We start from the raw sequence: 16,705 nt of genomic DNA on the forward strand, positions 1-16,705 counted from the left end.
ATATAGTCATTTATATATACTATTTCAGGATACATTGCATGCTTTACTGTAAGTAAGCATTTAATGATTTGTCTTCCACATACTTTGTTTCATTAAAGAGATTCACTTCTGCTGGCATTTTGTTTCATGGGATCCCAGGCCCTTAGCATAGTCGCTTAGTAAAGTATTTGTGGAATGAATCAGTCAATATGTCCTCAAACTCAGTACCCTTCTCAAATCAGTTACCTGCTTTATACCATAACTGAGATTATATTATCATAGTGTTAGGACTTAAAGGGAAATATGATCTCGATTTTAGGGTGAGCGGCGAAGCTGCCGAGCGCCCGCGTCGCTGCCGCGGCCGGAAGACAGACGCCCCCCAAAGCCCCTCGCCTGGTTCGGACCAAGGGGGCCGGCAGCCCAGCACTCCGGTGAGTGGCGCCTCCTCCCCAGCCCTAGACCCCCGCTGGGGACGGGCCGGCCGGGCTCTTTTGTGCAGCGCACCGCGGGTGCTCTGCGCCCCCTCCGCGCGCCCGGGTCCAGTCCGCCGGACCCCGTGGCTGCGGTGCCCGCGGTGCGATCGGTCTTTGTTTCCACCGGGGCCCGCGGCTCGGCTGGGCTAGGCTCGAAGCCTGGCAGGCAGCGCCGGGAAGGGGGAGGGGAGGTGGACGAGAAGGGGGCGCGGGGAGGGGGGGGTGCCCGGGTTTCCTGGCCGCCCCGCGGCTCCCCCGGCTCGGGAGCGAGGTGCGCGCCCAGCGCTGCCGCGCGCCCCCTCCTCCTTCCCCCTCCCTCCATCTTTGGATTTAAAACTGCAATTTGCTCTCCAGCTTGCTGAGTGTGTGGCGGGGGTTGGTGAGGGGGGCGGGACCGTGGGACCGGAGAACAAGGCTGGATTTTAGGAACGGCCCTGGGAAAAGGGGAGACTGCAGAGGGAGGAGCCCCTCCCCTTCAACCCCCAAATCCCAAGGTTCTGCTGGTGCTCTGGGAGTTGAGAGGCGGGGACCTAATGACCCGGAGCGGGTGTGGGGCGGAGGAGGGATTTGGGGGCGGCCAGGGCCGTAGGGGTTGGGCCGCGTGCCTGGTTACCTGGTGAACAAAGTCGGCTCACTTTTGCATAAATAAATAAATAATCGCCTATCAATGCGTTTCCTCTGAGGCTCTGATTGAATCGGCCCCCTCTTCCCCAGGGGGTGGGGTGCTGAGTGACAGCTGTCAGCCCCCTGGGCCGGTAGCTGGGGGTGAATTGCAGAATCCCTCTGCTTTCTGGCTAAGGGCGCATTCCCCTGCTGGGTCCTGGTCCCCAGGCAGAGCCAGAGGGGCAGAGGGCTGGCTCTGAGTCTAGGAAATAACCTTGTTTCCTGTTCTACAGGAAAAGGGACAGCAACCCAGAGTTTGGGGGCTGGGGATGAAGACTGATGGGAGCTGGAGGGGTTCCCCAGCAGCCTGACCCCCCAGCCTCCTGCCAGGCGAAGGGGCCAGCTGAGGGAGGAAGGATGTGGGCCTTGCTGGCCTGAGGCGGGAGCTGGGGCCGTCCCTGAGACGGGCAGCGGGCACTGAGAGGGAGGAGGGAGACAGAGAGAAGCGGGGGCGGGAATTCTCTACCGAAGACCCTGGGGGTCAGGGCCAGATGTGGAGGGGTGGGGAGTCCCCCCTCCCTCCTAGCTTGGGGGCCCTGGGGCTGGGCGGGGCTGAGCCTGGTGCCCTCCGTTCTGCACCAGTGCCTGACTGGCAGGGCCAGCTGAATTTGGGCCCAGGCGTCACCCTGGGAGGTAGGGCCAGGCTGCACCAGCCTGGCCCCCTGAGCACAAGGAGGGACCCTTGGGGGGCCTGTGCCTGTCTGGCTGGGCAGGCGTTTCCCGCCGGACCAGTTGGTGTCAGGCGGGACTTGGCCCCAGTTCCCTGTGCAGAGCTCAGGGTGTGAGGACAAGCTTGCCTCCGGGTCAGGGTGGCCACATTTCGTCCGCTGCTGCTGCTGCTGCTGCCGCCGCCGGCGGGGCGGGGGCATGCGCCCGGGCCTGGGCAGAGTCCTGCCAGGAGCATTTGGGGTGTTTCTATTGTTGGCTTGTTCCTGTTCCGTGTGGCCCGGTGTGTGTAGCTGTGTGAGCTGGGGCTGTAGGTGACAGATTACCAGTTGGTCCGTCCCCCACCCACACACAGCTCCCACCCCTGCCGCCTGGAGGGGCAGGCTGGGTTGTGGTGAGCTGCAGGGGGACCCCCCAGGTGGCATGTGCCTGCAGCTTGCCATCTCCCTCCTTTGAGCAGATGTATATTTTTATAGTAATGGAAAATCAAACTGGATAGTAAGTTGAATTCATTTTTTTCTTCTGCTGTGTCAATAGTTGGAATAACCCCTAGAGACTAGTGAACTTCTTGCCCCAGAGCTCCTACCCTCCAGAGGTTGCAAAGATCAGTGAGGGCATGAGCTTTGGGGGACCAGTTCAAACCAGTGACTCTTGTCCCTCTTGGTCTGGCATTGGGGCAGGTGCCCAGGTGGGCGGGCATTGCCCCCTCCCCAGGCATTCCCCCCACACCCCACCCCACCCCAGGTGTAGTCTGTCCTCTCAGCCACCTCCTTGGTCAGTGCCTAAGCTGTGCCCAAGCCCTCAGGGACCTTCTCCTGGTGGGCTCTCTCTCCCTGCCTGGGCTCCCGGCCCACGTGTTGATATTTATTTTCTGTAGTAAAATCCATTTTTAATGCCGTTACTTTTGAAATAATATAGAGAGAAACAAATGTGATGTGTTTAAGTTGCCCTCCGTGAGTTTTTAATGTGATCTATGGCTGAGGTAGTGATGGAAGGAGCTGTTCGGCTTGGAGGAATTTGGTGTCATAAAGAAAAAGAGCTTGCTGTTTATTATGGTTGCTGGGCTGGGGGGTCTGGAACAGGGTTGTGGGGGCAGGGAGCCCCAGCACCCCCAGGTGCTGTGGATGGACAGGGTTGCTTCTCAGTTTGAAGGTGCGTGGGTTCCAGGATTGTTTTGCATTGCTCCCCAGCCCTTGATGGGGCCTTTGGTGAGGGGGCTTGGGAGCTGGGGGGCTTTGTCCCCTCCCATTCCACCTGGTTAGATTGGGGCAGGGGGGCTAATGGAACCCCCTGCTGAGCTAAGTGGAGGTGTACTGTAGGGAGGATGGGTTTGGATTCTAAAGGAGATTAAGAGACAGAGACACGGGATCTTTACCTGCTTGGTGTGGCTGTGCTGGAGGCTTGCGGGGTAAACTGTCCCTGGCAGAAGACCTTTTTTTTTAGGGGGGGCTGATCTGGACCGGCAGAGCCCCAGAGGGACATTGCTTGTTCTCTACCAGCCTGGAGTGCTGGCTCGAGCCACTACCTCCTCGCCTCTGTTCCCCATTGGACAGGGGCTTCCTCCAGGCAAACCTGATCCCCCTCACTTCCCCTCTTCTCTGCTCTGCCCCACCCCAAGTCAACTTCTTTTTTTTTGGTTTGTGGAATACAGAGCTCTGTGCCTCAGGCCAGCCACCCAAGACCACAGGGTGCCATGCCTTCATACCAGATGCCCAGGCACTTCTGGTGTGATTAGTGAGGTCAAGCAGACTCACCATTATGGGATGGAGTCCAGCTCTGCCTCTGGGTCCCCTGGGTCTCTTGGGACAGAGCTGGGGAAGGGGAAGCCAGGATGGGGTGGAGCTGGGAACTGAAGGGGGGGAGCAACGGTAACATTGTTGCTAATGTCAGCAGATGGGCCCCCCAGGGAGAGAGCTGGGGGAGGTGGGGAGGAAAGAGACCCAGAGAGCCCGACATGAGGTGGAAAGAGGAAAAGATGGTGACAGAAGCCAGTGATGAGGGGGTGAGAGAGAAAACGGTCAAGGAAAAGAGCCAGGATCACAGCCCCTGGAGATGGCATCCAGGGGACCAAGAAGGCCTAGGCATGTGCCACTCCCCACCCCACAGCCCAAAATGAGCGGGCACTGAGAGCCTCTCACCCAAGATCAATTGCTGCTAGGATAGTATCTGAAGGAGAGACAAGCAAAGGTCTCTGGGAAAAGGGAGGAGGACAGGTGGGAGAGAGAGAGAAGGAAGCTCTCCCACAGGAGGAGGGAGAACGGGGAGACAGGGGGATTCCAGGGGTCACTTAACTAATGCTCCTGCCCCAGGGCAGTGTCTCCCCACTCCCCAAATGTCTGGGAACAGAGCCGACCTCTTCTTTGGACCTGGGGGCGGAGCCTGAGGCAGGTACAGCACCCCACAGATTGTGGGCGCTCTGTCAGGAGGCACCGGGCTTTTAAAAGCGGGGAACATTAGGACTGTTAGAGACACCAGGGGTGTCATCCGGTTGGATCCCCCCCACCTTGTTTGACAGGAGGAAATCCAGTCTAGAGGGGCCCCCTCCCTTTGCTTGCCTGGGACCTAGGCTCTTTCCATCCACCTCTCTGTAGTTAGAGAGCTGGAACAGCTGCAGGGGGCCTCCTGGGTGCGGAGGGGGCCAGAGCCTGGGGAGAGGAGCAGGCAGGCACCCTTGTGGCCAGAGCCCCCCCAGGGGAGGGGGAGGCGCCGCTGCCGGGAGAGAGGGAGGGAGGGGAGAGAGGAGGGGAAACAGTGAGTCAGGCTTCCAAGAGCTGAGGATGAGAGAGCCAGAGCTGGGAGGGGGAGGGCAGGGAGGGCTGCTCAGAAGTGAGGAGAGGGAGGGGTCCCAGCCAGGGGCAAGGAGAGCTCTAGAGGGAGGGAGCCAGCCCCTGGCCCTGGCCCAGCGGTAGGGCTGTGCAGGGCTGTGCAGCCAACATGGACTTTGCCCGTGGCAGGTCAGGAAGGAGCCAGATTCTGCCCCTGCGGCGTCCTTTTCATTCCCTATTCCTCATTTATGATCCCACCCCAGGGTCTCAGGAAGAATGACTGACTGTGTCATCCCATCCCTTCCTCAGTTTCCCCATCTATTGTGGGATTTGGACTGTGAGCTCTTCTTAGAGAGGGAGGAACAGAGCCTCCTGGGAAGTGTTGGGGGGTACTTCCTCCAGCTGCTGGCTTTGTGCCGGGGGCCCTGCTGGAGGCTGCCACCAGTCAGTGTAGGGTGCAGGTCTCCGCGGTAGGGCTCCTCTTGAGCCCTCAGAGTTGCTGGGCCAGGGAGTGGCGGTGGTGGGCCACGAGTGCTGGGGTGCAGTGTGTGTGTGTGTGTGGTGCCGGGCTGGCAATGGTAGGTGGACTGCCTGGGGCCTCTTGGGATGGCCAGGGCGTAGACAGGGCCACGAACTCCAGATGTCCAGAGCCAACCTCCATTTGGGGAGGGAGGAGACACCCTTGTGATCCACCCCCCTCCGCCTTATCCCTGTGGCTCAGAGGCTCTGGGGCAGCTGGGAGGTAGGAATGGTCCCTGTGGGAGCTGGTGAGAACTGCCTATGGGGCCCCTCGTGTCCGGAGCTGGGACCAGCACTGGAGGGATCCCCAGGGACTGCCTGGGAGGGAGGAGGGAAGGAGCCCCCCTCCCACCCATCTGACAGGAAGCTATGGCTTCGTCCAAGGCCTGGCATCCCCCAGCCCTTCCCTCCTGGATCCCCAGCATCTCTTCCATTGGTGAGGGGATGAGGGAGGTGGGCACTGAAGCTTCCTCTCCTACAGGGCCTGGCTTTGGGGGGAACGGTGAAGTGAAGGCAAAGTGAGGCCCCCTGCCTCCCCCTACGCGCGCACACACAGACTCAGCTGCAGTGAGGCCCTGCTTTCTCCTCTCTCTGCTCTGGGGTCCTTGGCTTGGGAGCCCAGGGGAGGGGCCACTTCTGCAGCTGGCTGGCCCCGAACTCCCAGGTCAGCCAGCTGCTACTGAAGCTTCCAGAAGCTGCAGCTCTGCACCCCCTCCCCACCCCCTGAGCCAGGAGAGGCCTTTGCTGACCTGGGGGAGGGTGTCTTGGTGAGCGAGTGGGCACCCTTAGAAGGACTAGCACAGACAACCAGACAGATGGGTGGCGGAGCAGATGGACAGAGACACCCACGCACAGGCAGACGGAGAGAGACAGACAGATGGACCAGGGCTGGGAGAGACGGACATACAGAGGTGCTGGCAGAGACAGGAGTCAGAAAAATGGAAGGGCCTGGGGAGAGAGTAACAGACAGACAGAGACAGAGACTTGGAGACAGGGAGATCCAAGGGGGGAGACAAGGTAACTGAGATGGGAGAAGGAGAGATACGGGGGAGAGAGGGAGGGGCAGGAAGAGATAAAGAAAGGGGGAAACCCAGACCGAGAGAAAGAGAGAGGAGAGACTGAAGGCTACAAACCACAAACAAGGATTTGATGAGAATCTGGAAGGTGTTTTCTCCTGCTTCCCTCCCCAAACCCCCAGGCCAGCCAAGTCTCCATTCCTTCCACCCCCGTCTCAGTTTCTAGGTGCTAAAGAGGTCAGCGGGAAAGAGAGAGAGGAAGACTCTCTCTCTCTCTCTCTCTCTCCCCCCAGATCCCAGAGACCCCTTTCCCCTGATCTCTTTGTAGGGGGAGGGAGTTGCGGAGGGTGCCTCTCCTAGCCCTGACCCCTACTCACAAATGTACATACCTCTTGTCTCAGAAAATATCCCAGAATACTTCCCACTCACTCCCCACTCACACTCACCGTGTGTCTCCTTGTGTAAGTGCAACCCCCATACTCACACCTGTCCACAGGGGCCTGGCCTCACACACACTCACAAATACACATTTTGTGGCATACATGTCTCTGCTCTCACACTCATCTTGAATCTCACAAACATAACCAGTGAACCTGTCCCTATGCTTTCTTACCCATACAGGCAGTGACACACAGGGCCTCATTGTGGCTTCTCAAAACATGTTGATACACACACATACACAGTCACACTCTCACACAACAGTGGCAGACACCCCAGAGCCGAGAGAGGACTCTTTCTCTCTGGAGGGGAAGATCAGGGTTCCCAGGGAGCCATGGTGGGGGGTATGCCCCCCACTCTGACCTAGCTGGCAGGGCAGGGAGGCAGGAGACACTTTCAGCCGGTGGCAGCCTTCCTGCAGGGCCTGGCCTGGACACAGAGAAACTGGCTGGTGTGAAAGAGCTGAGGGCTGGTGAGAGTGGGTATGCACGTGTACAAACATGTGCACGTATGTACAGGTATAAGGGATGGTGAGTGTCTGTTACAATGTGTATGAGAGAGACTGAGTGCATATGAGGTGGGATATGGGTGACAGGGAGATCCACTCCCCAAGGTGTGTGGAGTGTGTGGGTGTGGGTGTGACAGCTACTTGTCGGGTATGTCTGTGTGGAGGCATGCATATGTGACAGGTGCATGTGGCTGTACCTGGCTTTGCAGTGTGCGGGTGTGTGTCATGGGTGTACACATGTGAAGGACTGGGACTCTGGGGCTGAGGGGCATGTGTACCAGGGTGCAGTGTTCTGCAGATGTGAAGGTGTGGGGGATGTTTGCGTGTGAGTGTAGTGTAGGCAGGGGTGCATGGATGAGGGGGTAGCTGCCTGTGTGAGGCTGTGAGCTCGTAGCCTGGGTTGGAGGGCTGTTTTCCAAGGCAAGGATGCTGCTTGAACAGAGGCCACTGGCATGAACACACACGAAGGGGCTCCAAGGCACACAGTTGGGCGCTGACCCGCACGACGTACAAGGACAGACATACCCGCCCCTGTCCTCCCTCTTGGTCTCTCCTGGCGTCAGTGGTTTTCAAAGGAGCCTCCACGAGGACTGTTTGCTGTGCAGTTCCCCTCACCCCCCAGCCCGTGCCTCTTCAAACACAGGGATGCCCTCCAGGCAGCTTTGTGGAGGCTCCTGCCTCGACCATCTGAAGGCAGATGGGTGGGCTGGGATCTGCTGCCGCCCCCCCAGGGAGCGAGGAGGCGGCACTGCTCCTTCGGCCTGGACACAGGAAGAGACAGATGGACTGCCTGTCTCGACACCCGGACGTGGGGTCTGGGGGTGGGCGGGCACCACCGGCAGAGGGGCTCTAGCGGGCAGCCCCCAGGTGGGCCCCTGAGCAAAGGCCAGGACTCTGCCCTTCACCTTCTCAGAGGGGCACCCGCCCTCACCCCGCAGCCCCATCACCTGTCTGGGCACAGGGGCCCAACTCCAGCCCCTTGTACCTCCTAAATACACAACCACTTCCCCACTCACAGCTCCAGCACCCCTAAACACACAGCCCCAGCACGCCCCCAAACACACAACCACCACATGCCTACCCACCCAAACACATATTACAGCCCTAGTACTTAACCAAAACCCAGATGTTTATGACCCCCAATATACCCCCAGACACCCCAACACACACACAAGGCTTCTACCACATCCTGAAACAGATCAACTCTTCCTCCAATCCCAGCACCTCCCCAGATACACCCAGGACCCTACTGTAGCCCTAATACCTTCCACACACGCAGGTTCTCAGAGTCCCAGCACCTAACCAGACACCCACAGACTCTCCCGACGGCCCCAGCGTTTCCCTCCGCTGCAGCTCATCACGTCCGCAGACACACCGATACAGCCCCCTACACCTTTCCAAACTCTCCCCGCGACATACACGTACACACACCGCCTCAACACCCACGCAGAGGAGGACACTCCTGTAGCCACACCATTTACCTCAAACACACAGACACGGTGCATCTTTGAACAGTAATGTCCCCTCAGCTTCTCGTACCTCAGCAGCCCGCACACGCACACACACCCCCCAGATCCCAGCATCTCCGCAAACAAGCAGTCCTCTGTGTGTTCCCCAGCAAGCTCCAGCTCCAGTACTTTCCTCAGCCATCCAAGGGCCCAGGGACAGCCTCCACCCCTCTCCAAACACCAGTCCCGCACTCATACACAAACACACAGGGCCCCAGCCCAGTCACCCCTCAGAGCAGCTCCGCCCTGCGCCCACACCTCACCCTGCAGCCGCACTCCCACCATCACACGTTCCAGCACAGCCTCCCTCCTCAGCGCTCTCCATCACCGCTCCCCCACCCCACCTTGTCCTCCCCAGCCTCCCTCCCCCAAACTCCCCCCAGATAGCCTCAGCCTTGCAGACACACTGGCCCACTCTTCCGTGCTCTCTCTCATTCTCGGCTGCCTGGTCCTCCCCCACTTCCCAGAGCCTCCTCTGCCTGGGGAGGCATCTCCACCCCACCGTCATTGCCCCAGGCCTTTCATTCCTGGACAGTGAGGCTGTACATCTGGTTCAAAGCTGCCCCACCCAAGACCCTGTGCTCTGGGCACCCTGGCCTGGGCTTTGGGGGTTTGGGGCCTCTTTGGGGGCTCTTGGCACCTGGTCATCCTGGTGTGTCAGCCAAGAACTCTGAGTACCCAGCCATGCCCTGACTCTGTCGTGTATGGGTTGGGGTGGGGGGGGTCTGGGCAGGGGTATTTACCCCCAGCCTGCACATTCTCAGGTGCTTGCCAAATCTCCCTCTTCTTGGGCTCACCTGAGGGGGACATTGGGCCTGGAGCTTCAGGAAAAAAGATGGAGAAGGTGCTGGCTTGACATGCTTCCCCTCCCACCCCACCCCCAGATCCGGGCTTGGGGCTTGGTCTCCCTGGGAGTCAGTTCCAACAGTGAAGGTTACTTTACTAGATGCATGATTTTAAATGGAATCTCCACCATCTGTTCCACCCCCTAATTACAGATGCACAGAATCCGCCTCAGAGGGCAGCGTGAGGGGAGTGATTTAGAGGCTGAGCTCTGCCTGCATTAGGGCTGGGGAGACTGGGGGGGCCTCTGGGTATTGCTCACAGCCCCCCATCCCATCTCTTTCCCAGGGGCCCCTCGTGCCTCTTCTCTTGTTGGGGGAAAGGCTCCTAGAAAGGTGCCCCGACCCCCTAGACCTGAAAGAGGAAGCAACTGCAATGCTGAGGGAGGGGTCCCTGAGAGATCGCCTGTGTCCCAGGCCCCAAGTCTGGGGAGGCAGGCTCATTAGAGCCTTAAAAAATTCAGTGGATCGATCTCTTGCCTGCTTCTTGTGCCCTGGGGAGCCACAGGCGCTGGCCTGGCCCAGCTGTCTGCCCACCCCAGGGGTAGCAAGGATTAGTGAGGTTAGGGAGGGGGCGGTTAGAGCAGAGGTGGGGACATCCAGGTTTTGGCAGCAGAGGATGTGGCCAGGCACGCCAGGACCGACCAGGTGTGTTTGCACGTATGTGCCGGTCCTCCTTGGCGCAGCTGGCAGGCCCGACCCCAGCTTGAGCCTTGCCCTGTGGGGCTGGATGGGCACCAGGGGCCGGAGGGGATGGGCCAGGGCCTGGGCCTCAGAGGGTTCCGAGGGACACCCCGAGGATGAGTCTACCTTTGCCCGTGGCTCCAGGGACCTGGGGCCCCGGCCAGCTCGCTGGTGGTAGTGGCGGCCGCGGGCACACTGTGGTAGAAGCTGGAGCATTCACTGTGGGGAGAAAGGGAGAGAGGCCGGGCTACAGGAATTTTAAAGATTGCTGCAGGCAGGAGGGTCTCTGGAACCCTGTGGAGCAAGCAGTCATGCAGAAGTAATCCTATCGCTGCCTGCCTGGAGGAGAGGAGAGGAGAGGGGGCTGGGAGGGGAAGGATGGCGCAGCCGCCCCTTTCCCACCTCAGCCCCTGCCCCAGCCAGCTGTGGAGGGAACCCGGGACCCCAGGGGGCTCCCCTGGGGAGGCACCACCCTTCCACCGCTGCCTGTGCCCCCTGGAGGGGCGGCACCGCAGCTGTTGCTCGCCTAGGAGCTCTGGGTTTTATAAATAATGCAGCTTGGAGGTGGGGGGCCAACTCAGCCTTGGGTCACCCACTGTGGCATCATCTCCAGCTGGCAGACCTGTGGCAGAGCCCCTCTGCCTTCCAGCCTGCTCCTCCTCTTTTGCTATGTGAGTTTGGGCCAGAGGCCCAGCCTGTGTGAGCTGGGCCAGGGCAAAGGAGTGTGGAAGAACCCAGAACCCCCTGTCCTTTTGTACCCCGCCCCCACCAGCCTTCACAGGTTAACTGGCCACTGGCTCAGCAAATCCAGGCTGGGAAGGGATGACCCGCTGTACAGGGGCCTCCCTAGGTCCAGCCCCTCCATTTTGCAGATGGAGTAACCAAGTCCAGAGAGGGCAGGGATGGCCAAGGCCAGCCAACTGATGAGCAGCTCCTTCCTGTCCCATTCTGCTGTCAGTCAAGGCTCTTCTCAGCCTCAGCTCAGCTAAGAGCATGGCCTGGGGGGCGGGGGGGATGTTTGGGAAAGTGGTTGCGGCTGAGACGTCGCCATGGCGATGCTGCAGGATGCCGAGCTGAAGTGGGGGTCTAACAGGGTCTCTGGGGCCCCCAGCTCCACACCCCTGTGGTCTTCTCCTCCGCATCTCCTGTCCCCCACCCAGAGGCCTGTCAGGCAGCTCCGGTGACAGGCTGGGTGGGTGACAGGTGGTGCAGGTGATGGGCTGGGTGGGTGACGAGCTGGGTGGGTGACAGGTGGTGCAGGTGATGGGCTGGGTGGGTGACGAGCTGGGTGGGTGACTGACAGGTGGTGCAGGTGATGGGCTGGGTGGGTGACAGGTGGTGCGGGTGCGAGGCAGGCAGGTGACAAGCTGGGTTGTGATGGGCCCTGCTGATGACAGGCAGGGGGTGTGGTTGGCGGGGATGCTGTCTCCTGGCTGGTGGCCTGTCGCAGCCCCCCACCCTCACGCGTGTGCACATGCACAGACTCTGGGCTCAGAGCTTGGGGCTAAGATACTAATGAGGCTTCTTACGTGTGTGGGGGGGGCAGGTGCCCAGGCTCACTAATTAGAGGCCTTTAACGAAGAGGGGAGACAGCTGGGGGGCTTTGAGGAATTTGGCTGGCCCTCCTGGTCTGGAGGATGAGCCAGGTCGGGACCCCACCTACCCTTCCCCCCGGCCACTTGGCTTTGTGTTAATACTACCCACAGTCATGATAGTTACCACTGTCCAAGCATTTGCTACACTGGCCGAGCCCTTTACATGCGTTTTCTTATTTCAACTCAGCAGTCGTAGGAGGGAGGCACTATTGCCCATTTTATGGATGAGGAATCTGAGGCTGAGAAGGCAAGGGACTTCACATAACAAGTTTCTGTTGCAGCTGACATTTTAATCTTAAGTCTTTCTGTCCCCAGAGCCCGTGCTCTTAACCATCCCACCAGTAACACTCAGGTCTTGGCGCAGACCCCGACCTTCTCTCAGGGCCTCAGTTTCACTCTTCTGGAAAATGGATGTGCGGTGGAGGAGTGAGCACCATACGTTCTTCAGCTCTGACTTGGGTGGCTTCAGGGGCTCCTCCAGTTAACTGCCAAAGCCTCACCCCATCTGTCCCAGATTCTAGGTGACACCCCTGGACTGGAGAGAGGGCAGGGCTTAGCACTGAGGGAGCAGAGCTGAAGGGGGGATGCCTGGGGTATCCAGACCACTTCCTGCATTGTGTGGTGGGGAGGCTGAGGCCTGGAGAGGAGCAGCAAGGGCCCAAGGCCACACACCCTGTAAGCTGTAGGGCCCCATGGGATCCCAGGTCTCCTGGCCTGTTGGAAGGGCGGGGCTGGGAGTGGTGCCAGAGCTGGGAGGTCACCTCCTCCTGGACCCCACCCACCAGCCTAGCTTCTGCCCTGGAGGTTGTGAGCCCCTACATCCTGGGAGGGTACAGGGGGCTGTTGGCCACCTCTTTAGGGCCATGCCCCTTCCCTGTCAGTCTGGGCCCGTAGTGTCAGTTGATCTCCTCCCTTTGGGACCCATTGGGGTGGAAACTCCCTGGCAACAACTGATGGATGCGTTAAGGCCTTGACATTGGCCTGGGACCACAGCATGACCCTGGAGGGACCAGGCTAGGGCTGGGGGGCTTGGAGGGGAATTTAAGGGAGAAGAATTAGGGTCATAAATCTTGGAGCGTCTGGGTTCTCTTCTCCTCGACCTTAATCTCTTACCAAACCTGCTCTCCGGCTGCTCATCCAAGTCTGAGGGTTGAGGGGGGTCCACCTGCCCATTCCCCTCTCCCTCCAACTGATGCCTCCCGCCCCCGAAATTGCACCCCCTATGGGGAAGAACAAGTTGCAGCCACTGCCGCTGGACAGAATTAAGAACTTGTGTGTCTAGACTACTGGATTTGCCCTCTGATTCATAACGGTAGGCAGGGCAGAGAGCTTCACTGCCTCAGTTTCCCCAGCCTTGGGTTTGAAATCCTCTCCTGGTGCCTGACTGCTCAGTCAGGAAGGAGTGCTAAGACCAAGAGGGATTTCACAGCTGCGGGACACATGGCCCTGTCCTCAGAAGCCCCACTCTGAGATAAGCAGCACAGTCCTGGCCTTGAGAGCCCTCAAACCCAGAGGTGAGGTCTTGAACTCAGGCTGGGTGTGCGCTGAGGCTCAGGTAGGGAGTGGGTGGTGCTGGGTGGCTGGTCTGCTTTGTGAAGCAAAGGCCGAGGCTGGGGAGAGGCCAGAAGAAGGGTGGCGGTTTGCCTGGGGGGCTGAGGAGCTGTCTGTGGTTGGGGGTGGGAGCCTGGAAGGGTCTGGCTTTCCCATAGTCCCGGGCAGCTGTAGCCTGAAGTTCTGGGGCCCTCCTAGCTCCCCAGAGAACCCGCTGCTGCCTGGCCCTGGGGACCCAGGCGTCCTGGCGGGTGAGGGCGAGTCGCCGGCAGGCGCCCTGCCAAGCCTCGCAGCCTGCTCACCAGGAATCTTGTTGCTGAGAGATGGAAGATCCAGGTCGGGCCTGCAGCTCATCCCTCCCCTCCGCGAGGAGGAGGGGCCCAAAGATTCCTTCCTGCACCCGCCCTCCCATCTGGGGCAGGGCCCTCCTCAGCAGTGGGTGGGGCTGTGGGGCCCAGGACAGGCCTCTAAGACTCCGTCACTTGTCCTGGAGCCTAGCCCAGCCAGCAGTGGGCACCGGGGCACTCTGGAGGCAGAATGAGCCTGGTGTGGCAGAGGAGAGGTGGGGGTAGGGTGCTGAGGCCACAGGGGGCCTTGCATAGGGGCCTAAGCCTGGCCCTGGCCCCCACTGGCTCCCCCAGGGCAGAGGGTGAAGAGTTGGTTCTCTTCCATTATGGGAGCGTGATTTTATTCCACGTGTCACGGAGTCTGAGATTAACTTGCTCACCAGTCTGTGACAAACGCCTCACACCCAACACACACATACACACAGGCACAGAGACACACGGAGATCCTTGGTCTCACAAACGCACCTTCCACAGACACACATAAGCATTTCCATGCTACAACGCATGGCAGACTCTCACATGCAGATACACAAGCACACACTCACACTTAAAGATACACCGAGATCTAGATCCACAGTCTCCAAAGCACAACGTTCTCCCACTCACACTAAGGCCACACAGACAGAGATACAAACAGGCGGTCCAGGGGGATGCTCGCAGCCCTACTTAGACATGAACAGATACACGTAGACACACACAACCCCAGACACAGTCTTGTGGGCAAGCCTAGACCAACCGCCACACACACTGAGACAAAGGCCCAGATACATACAGAGACAAAGACAGGCACAGACACACAGCCGGCAGCACGCACACAAGCACAGGCGTGCACACCCGGACACAGACAAAGACAAATAAATGCCCAGAGGTTTTGCTGTGGACAAAATGTGAGGCGCACACACACATCTGGGCCTCCTGCTCGACCTCTCTACCTGGGGACGTGGTGATCTGGCACCCGTGGCTCCAGGGAGAACTCTGAGGAACCTTCTGCTCGGTCAGAGCCCCCCACCCTGGGCCCAGGGCCAGTCCCCACCTCTGGCTCCCGGCCCGTGGCCGAGGCCGTGCAGCCACACCCTCAGCAGCGCCCTGACATCCTACCTTACCTTCCGCGTCGTGCACACTCACGGTCACACCGTCTCCTCCTGCACGTGCTCACGACACCCTCCACGCCCACACACTTACGGTTTCTCCCTCACACCCCCCTCAGGTGTCCCCTCCTTGTTGTCTTTCTCAATCACTGTCCCCACCCCCTTGCCCCGCAGACATGCACAACCTCCGGCACAGCCTTCGTGGCCCACACCCTCGCCTTCTCACGCAGACCCCCATGCACAAATAGAACGCACGGGCTCTCCGCCACAGACCCACAAGCCACGTACACGTGCTCCTTCACATACTTCCTCAGCACCGCTCTCACAGACTGATTCACAAATGCAGCACACTCACACACGCACACTCCCCCGCATACATCCCCACCGCCTTCTCACATGCGCGTGTGCGTGCACACACACACTTTCAGAGCCTCCCTCACACCATCACTTTCCTTCCTCTGTCTCTCACAAACACTCCCTCTGCCAAGAGCGTGGCTCTGCTGCAGAGCAGCCCCTGAAGTACTTGTCACTGTACTCCACCACGTCCTTGGCCTTCCTGGCCTCAGTGTCTTCCCTTCCACCTCCAGCCCTGCATACTGTGGCCTTGTATTCTTTTGCCATTTCTCTGTTTAGTCAACAAGAATATATAGAGTATTCATTTATTCATTCAACAAATGTTGACTGAGCACGGATTATGGGTTAAGCATTGGGGATTCTATGATGACACAGGTCCTTCCCTCGTAGAACTCTCAATTTTGTGTCCAATTCGTTTGATGCTTGTCTCATCTGACTAGAATGGAAGGTAACCCTTGATCTTGGATGTTGAGAGATGTGTAGGAGTTCACAGGAGGAAAAGTAGGGGAAGGGTGTTCTAGGCAGAGGGCAAAGCATGTGCAGAGCCTATAAGTAAATCAAGGTACAGTAGGCTGGAAACTGAGGTGATGCTCAGAGACTAGAGGAGAAGCTGCAAAGAGGGAAGAAGCCAGATGTCACAGAGTTTAGATGCCATGCTCAGGGGTTTAGATTTTGTCTAGTGGGCCACAAGGAGTCATGGGAAGTCTTTAGTGACAGGACAGGGTGAGGAAATGATGGTGGTCTGACCTAGAAGAGGTGAGTGGCAAGGAAAGGAGACTCATTTAGGCACAAGAACCAGTGGGGTTCCAGTTCCAGAGCTGTGACCTCAGGAAAGTCACACAACCTCTGTGACCTGGGTCCATCACATGAGGATGGGAGACAGTACCAGAGCCGGGCTTATGGTATATGCTCGGTAAACAATAGGCATTATTGTCAGTTATCGGTAGGACATGGCAGGGCATCAGATGAGGAGGAGATTTTACTGAGCACCTACTGAGTGCTGGGTACTGCGCCAGGTGCTGGGGCCCAGAGGGGAGGTGGTCTGCGGCTTCAGGAAGCTCACACACCGTAACCACAGCTCACGTGGACAACAGAGCGCGGGGTGTGAGGGTGGAGGCAAAGCACCTCGGAAGGTTAGAGGAGCATGAGGGCTCTGGGTGGCTCACGAAGGAGCTGGCATTGAGCCGGACCCTAAAGAGGCTGGTTGAACTTGGGCAGGCAGAGGTGGGAGAACGAGCTTCGGGGAGAAGGAGCCCTGTGAACGACAGCCTGAGGGCAAGGGGTCTAATCTGGCTGTTGTGTGGGACACAGGAAGGGGGTGTCGTGGGATGGGATTATGGAGGTGAGACCTTGGTGGCCAGGCTACGAGGGGGGGTCAGCACGGGCTGAGCTGCACTCTAGAAATCCCATGTTTTGGTGGTAACATGGAATGTGTCCATTAGAGACTGCTGCAGGCTCTGCCAGTAAGCTGTTGCCCTCTTCGACCTCAGTTTCCCCATCTGTGTGATGAGTTCAGTCTTGTTTAGGAGGGAGTTCCGGTATCATGTCCTGGGGCTGGCCTAGCCTACTTTGTTGGGCATCTTCTGGCCTGGGATTCTGGGTCTCAGCAGTGCTTCCTTCCTGAGCACCCTCAGCCAAAGAAAGGAGCAAAATGAGGGGTTCCCCAGAGGCAGGTTTTGGGCGCTGCAAATGAGGGGCCAGGAGCTCCA

At 59.0% G+C, this 16,705-nt stretch overlaps 1 protein-coding gene across 32 annotated transcripts in view; it reads left to right on the plus strand.

The window, feature by feature from the left end:
• The window catches only part of LOC115850539 (metabotropic glutamate receptor 7-like), a 282,573-nt gene that overhangs the window by 222,629 nt on the left and 43,239 nt on the right, over positions 1-16,705 (plus strand). For 23 of the 32 annotated variants that reach the window (XM_070044785.1, XM_070044799.1, XM_070044783.1 and 20 more), the window contains one exon: positions 299-410. The exons of the other annotated variants lie outside the window; for them this stretch is intronic. Coding sequence is in view for 4 of the 23 variants with exons in the window: in XM_070044805.1 (XP_069900906.1) it covers positions 299-410 (112 nt within the window). In the remaining 19 variants the exon portion in view is untranslated. The remainder of the gene's footprint in view (positions 1-298; positions 411-16,705) is intronic. 32 annotated transcript variants of the gene reach the window in all.

This window comes from Globicephala melas, unplaced genomic scaffold (genome assembly GCF_963455315.2).
Source record: "Globicephala melas unplaced genomic scaffold, mGloMel1.2 SCAFFOLD_226, whole genome shotgun sequence".
NCBI lineage: Eukaryota > Metazoa > Chordata > Mammalia > Artiodactyla > Delphinidae > Globicephala > Globicephala melas.